Below are 6499 nucleotides of genomic sequence, written 5' to 3'. Positions count from 1 at the left end.
TACCGATATGCTTAGTCCTACTTTAGTTACTGTACTGCAAAAAGCAGATGGCGCTACGCTCAACACACACACACACAGACTCAAGACCATGGACACATTGGCACATAAACAATTTACAGTATTGCAACTAAGCAATATTCTCTCTCTCTCCTACTTATGCAAACAACATTGAATCTGGACTTGAAATTATTTTTGATTAGGCCTAGCCTACATTGCAAATAAGCAGACAGCGCTGCTTCACACACACACACACACACACACACACACACACACACACACATGGCCGTATCCACCATTGAGGTCACCGAGGTCCGGACCTCGGTAATATTTTTCAAGCTGTGTTTATAACAAAACTTGTGAAATAATTGCACTAAACGGGGTATTTTGTAGTACTTCCATTTGCTGCCGATGGGGGCGCTGCATAACTACGTAGCCTCGATTAAAGCAAACAGAAGAAGACAACATGTATCAACAAACCACCCCAGCCCGGGCCCTTTCTCATTTCTCTAACTCCCCTCCTCGACTCCAATCCTCGAGACTTAATCCCGCCCACAGGAGATGCGAGCGGAGCAGCCGAGGAGGGGAACCGAGGAGAGAGGAGGGGAAGCAGCAGGCGGTTAGAGAAATGAGAACTCCTCTCCTCTGAGCGGTCATTTTAAAGAGACGTCCATTAATGATGACAGGAGGCACAGCAGCCCTCTGTCTGATGGACAGATGTGTTCATGACCACTTATATATTTGCTTTTAATTCATTCACAGTGCGGTATAATGAGACAATAACAGGCTGCAGATGCGGACACACACACACATATATAGCCTATATATATTTATATAAATATATACAATTTCAGAATCAAACAGAGCACTCTCATAATAACGTAACACTATCAGAGACTGGATATATCCCTCCCCCCCCCCCTCTCCCCTCTCTGGTCGCTACAATGAGGACAATAAATTACGGGCCAAAAGTTTTATTTACAAGTATTAAAAGTAAGCAGAGGACACCAAACCAACTGAGACCTGTCTGTCCGCTGCATCTACGCACACACTGTACCACACACACCTACACACTGTACCACACACACGCACCTACAGCTCCTAAAACAGGCTACAGCCGTTGTGTATTTTATTATGTGAAGCACTAAATGGTTTTAGAAAAATATGGACTCTTTGTTTGTAGATATCTACTAAACTAAAGCAAATAAAGAGAGTAGTCCTGTTATACTGAGTGATATATATTATACACACTGCTCTGCTTTCTGCATAGACCTCACAGCTGTTCTCTCTGGAAATATTGCGTCGCGATGAAAGCAGTTAATAAAACAATATCCAGGGGATGCATGCAGAGCTGTCATTGGCTGAGATAAGTCCGGCCGTGCGTCACGACTCTTTGAAACATCTCTATTCCCGGAAATGCATCCACGAAGGAGCCGTGGAGCACCGTGGAGGACCCATCAATGTATCCTCGGTTATAGCTCCTCCAGAGAGCCTCCTCGACGCTCGATCCTCGGTCCTCGAAGTGCATTTAGAGAAATGAGATGCCCTTCAACATGGCGCGCTGAAATTCATTTCTGGGTCACTACCGGAGGACCGAGGAGTCGAGGAGGGGGATTTGATGAAATGAGAAAGGGCCCCAGACTTGTATCGGGGCAGCGGAGGAGGGATGAGGTATCTAGAGATCTGAGTCCAGCGGGCTGCTTTTGTTTCTGTTCATCAGGACATCATATGACCAGCAGATCCTGTGTGAACGCTCTACGTTAGTCAGTGGACGTACGACAACATGCACACTAACTTATACTACTGCTATAGGCTATACTTTAGTTTAAATTGCGTGAATAAACTAGCTAGAGAGCTAAAGTTAATTACATTCATTCAATGTCAGAAGGATTACCTTTTAACAAACGTTGTAATGCTTTTCTTTCATTTCAATTTGAGTAAAACATTGAAGATATAACATTGTATTGTTTTCTTTTTACACTGACTCAGATATAATGAAAAGACTACGTCAATCAAAGCTCAGCTTTGGTAAGGAAGAGACAGGACAGGCAGAGAGAAAGAGAGAGAGAGAAAGTGATGGAAGTCAGGGAGGAACTGCAGGTACAGTCACACAAAAGAATGTAGGCTTAATAACCTCATCTATCTATCTATCCATCCATCTATCTATAACTTAGTCTTCATTTACAATATAGACAATAGGCATGATTTGTAAACAACATACATCTATTGCAGTTATGATGTCATAATAACATAAAATTGTATAAAACACAATTTGCTTACATCTTTGTTCTCTTTTGAGAATCAAACAAAACAGAATGCAAACGAACAAGTGAAATGAACTAAATTGCTGAATTGCTTTGAATTCACTGGCAGGAGCGACAAGTGAGGAGGAGCAAAAAGTGAACAACCAGGGAGAGATTGAACAAAGAGAAAGAGTAGAGGACAGAGAGAGTCATGAACAAGAAGAAAACAGAGAGACTAAAGAAGATGGAAGAGAGGCTGCAGGTTATGGAAAGGAGAGAGACATGGAAAATGAATATTGACAATGTTTTGTTATCATTTTAGCCTCTTCTGCATTTCCAGATCATTAATAGTAACAATCAACTGATTCTTATGCCTTACACTTTCAAAAATAATTTATGCTGACATTGTCAGCCCACTGACATGGTTTGAAATCAATATATTATCCAATTTGTGACCTCCCACAGGACTTAAAAAGCACAAAAAACTATATCATGAAAATCCCCCAAATCTCAGGGGATATCCCCCGAACCCCCCCTCGGTTTTTTGGAAATCCTGGATACGGCCCTGCACACACACACCACACACACACAAACACACACACACATACACCTCTTGTTTCCTCCGCCACATCTCCTCCGTCCATACCTCTGGGAGAAAGGTGAGCTTGAGCTAGCCAGGGGAACGTTGCTAGCGCAGCTAACGTTAACGTTAGTGCTAGCATTATCCACGTCTTTAGGCGGCTCTTCTGATGATGTAGTACTAGTAGCAGCTTCCCTTGTAGCTTCGGTGCTGCTAGCGTCTTTCTTCTTGTGAATGATATTCTTTTTAGAAAAGAAGTCAAGTAAGAAAGGTTTGCCTGCGGCTGCCATTATAGAGCTTTTTCGTTAGCGTTCTTGAGGGAAAGAGCTGCCGCAAAATCGGCGGGTGGCGAGTTGGCCAAGCGGGGTCACGAGCGTGATGACGAGTCATAATTTTTTAAGGAAATCGTTTTTAGTTTTTATTATAATTACTGTGAAATGTATTATGTTTTTGTCATTATTACAACAAATACACACTTGCAACTGATAACACTGGCAATGATTTTGTATTTATTAGACTATTGAAAAAAAGATCATGCTCTAAATAATGTAAGTGGGGGTACAGCGTACCCCCTCGTCCAACGCCCACTACACCACTGCTCATATAATTCAGACAAACGTGTTGGTCTTGATGTCCACATCATAGTCTTAGGATGGTCTCTCAATTTCACTGACTGTTAGGAGGATACGTCCCCTACTGTCCCGGGAGGCAGCGCAGCTCCTGGTCCAGGCTCTTTTCGTCTCACACCTGGACTACTGTAACTCCCTCCTGGCTGGTCTATCTGCAAACGCCATCAGACGCTACAGCTAATTCAGAATGCTGCAGCCAGACTGGTCTTCAACCTCCCCCAGCTCTCCCTCACAACACCTCTCCTTCGCTCCCTTCACTGGCTGCCAGAATCCGTTTAAGACACTGGTACTGGCCTACAGAGCTGTGAAGGGATCAACCCCTTCCTATATGCAGGCCTTGGTTAAACCATATACTCCAGCACGAGCACTTTGCTTTCCATCAGCCAATCGGCTTGCTACTCCATCTCTGCGAGTGGGACCCAGGTACCCCTCAAAAACATGCCTGTTTGCTATTCTGTCACATAAAATGGTGGAATGAGCTCCCCATTGACATCAGGATAGCAGAAACTCTGCATATCTTCCTTTGCAAACTGAAAACCCATTTGTTTCAATTGAACTTTGACTATTAAATTATATATTTTTAAAAAGCACTTAAAAAAGGGAAAGGGGAGCTATCATGCAAAATGCACTTTTTTCCATTTCTTTTATACATAAATATGTGTCCCCGGTGTGACGGGGAACTCACGCAGCGTCAGAAAATAAAGCCCTCCTGCTGGTCCTGGGAGTGCTAGCCAACGCCTTCAACCTGGGGGTCATGCTGGTGCAGCAGTGGAGGTCCGGAGTTGTGAAAACCCTGGCTGTCATCATCTGCTTCATATCCCTGAGCAACATCCTGCTGTAGATCTCCACCTTCGCCCTGGTGGCCTCCGTCTGGGCCGGGGTGCTCTGCCGGCCTGACCTACCTTTCTTCTTCTGCGTCTTCCTGTTCGTGTGGCTCAGCAGCGTGAGGGTTTTGAGCTTCTCCTCGATTCTCTTCAGGGTGATCAAGATGAACCTCTCCACCATCCTGAACATCGCCCTGCTGGTGACCCTGCTGACCTCTTGCGTGATGTTCACCCCTTTCTTCTACCTCAATTTCCAAACCAAAACTCTTGTTCTTAACGTGACAAAAAAAAGGCTGTTTGTGTCATCAAAAAGCCTCTGTTCCCAGTCTGGGTCAACATTAACGGTTACGTAGTTACCTTCACCTGCTACCTCAGACTGATGCCCTCTGCAGTCATGCTTCCTACTTCTCTGAGGATGGTGGTGTACCTCTGCAGAGGAAGGAGAGCGGCTCCCCCGCAACAGGCTCCTACCTGCTGGTCTGCAGGCTGACAGTGGCTCTAATGTGGGTGTACCTCACCACGCTGCTCACCATCTCACTGCTTCCATGCCATCTTTTCTTCAGGGCTGAGCGCAGACGTGCTCTTCCTCGGCTTGTCGTTCTACTGCGTGGCCGCTGCACTCCTCCTCACCTGCTCCAACACAAACCTGAGAGAGAGGAACTGCAGGGGGGGAACACGCGACAAGAAGAAAAGAGTGGAGTAACACCCACAGTTTGACTGAGATATAATGTATTGTAAAATGCAGCCCCATCTAAAAGACTGTGTATCATTTAAAATGATACAAATGTATAAACGTCTATTTATATAAATATATATAATACTGTGATATATTACTGTAAACCACACTATATGAATTTAAGATTGAATTTGTAAATGTCCCCCTTTAATCATAACCACACCACACGTTTCAGCTAAATTGGTCCGGGAATCTTCAGGGAACGTTCCCGGTTCCCTAAAGATTTATACAATAACCTTTAGATTACTTTCACGCAACGTTCATTTGACCGTTAGAAGTAATGTTACCTAACAGCTCTTTAAAGTTTGTATTTTTTCCCAAATACATTTCTGAAAACGTTCTTGAAATGTTTCTACGCACACACTGTACCACACACACCTACACACTGTACCACACACGCACCTACAGCTAACAGCCTAACAGCCGTTGTGTATTTTATTATGTGAAACACTAAATGGTTTTAGAAAAATATGGACTCTTTGTTTGTAGATATCTACTAAACTAAAGCAAATAAAGAGAGTAGGCCTGTTATACTGAGTGATATATATTATACACACTGCTCTGCTTTCTGCATGGACCTCACAGCTGTTCTCTCTGGAAATGTTATTATTTTAGACATTAGACGTTTTTATTGCATGGCGATGACATACTGAGAAGCAGAGGTGGGAAGTAGTCGAGTACAAATATTTCGTTACTGTACTTAAGTACATTTTTCTGATATCAGTACTTTACTCCAAAACTTATTTTTCTGACGACTTTTTACTTTTATTTCTTACATTTTTAACACAAATACCTGTACTTTCTACTTCTTACATTTTCCAAACAGGCTGTTACTTTAGTTTGAATGTGTGTTTGGTGGCGGGATCATTATTATTTAGAGTCATTGCGTGCCTATTGATTTGAACACGATCCGTGTATCCATCATTTCCTGGTCTTCTCTAAAGAAGAGGGACCAATGAAAACTTTCTCATGTTGCCGTTGTTCAACATCGAAACATTCATTAGCTAACAATGACATTATTGTTCTATTATATAAAGGGAGGTCAGTTACTCTTTAAAACAGCTTGGTATTGATGGGTACTTTTTACTTAAAGTGGGCCTATCATGCAAAATGCAATTTTGTACGTCATTTATACATGAATACGTGTCCCCGGGTGTTCAGGGAACTCACCAAGTGTCAGAAAATACAACCCTCTCTCTTTCCTCCGTTCCCAAATCTTTTAAAAACGGGGCTACAACGAGCGGATACAGATTCATCCGACCCGACGTCAGCCCGGAATAGTGTCCATTCACACGAGACGTGTCCGTTCACACCAGACCGCTCGAAAGCGCTGGAGGCGCTGCAGTACATATGCCAGGCCTGTAAGTGCGCTGTAGTCTGCCACAAAAGCAGCAAAGAAGACGTCCCGCATGGTTGCCATGGTTGCCCTTCGTTTATTCTCCGCTGTGGCTCTTTTTCTCCCTCCCCGAGGCAAGCCTTTGCTCCTGCTT

At 43.6% G+C, this 6499-nt stretch overlaps 1 protein-coding gene and 1 pseudogene across 2 annotated transcripts in view; one reads left to right on the top strand and one right to left on the bottom strand.

The window, feature by feature from the left end:
- The first annotated feature begins 4128 nt into the window (after positions 1–4128).
- On the top strand, positions 4129–5969 carry LOC307043409 (annotated as a pseudogene). Its single transcript has one exon. The product of its transcript is annotated as an uncharacterized misc_RNA (transcript).
- Positions 5638–6499, bottom strand: part of LOC307044570 (uncharacterized protein) — a gene marked incomplete at its 3' end in the record, with an annotated part of 3784 nt that continues 2922 nt past the window's right edge. The window contains exon 5 of the mRNA XM_079689880.1: positions 5638–5658. Coding sequence (XP_079546006.1) covers positions 5638–5658 — 21 coding nt within the window. The remainder of the gene's footprint in view (positions 5659–6499) is intronic.

The sequence above is a fragment of the Notothenia rossii genome (assembly GCF_949606895.1).
Source record: "Notothenia rossii genome assembly, chromosome: 6".
NCBI lineage: Eukaryota > Metazoa > Chordata > Actinopteri > Perciformes > Nototheniidae > Notothenia > Notothenia rossii.
Note: the sequence above shows the minus strand (reverse complement) of the source record. Positions and strands in the feature narration are given on the sequence as shown.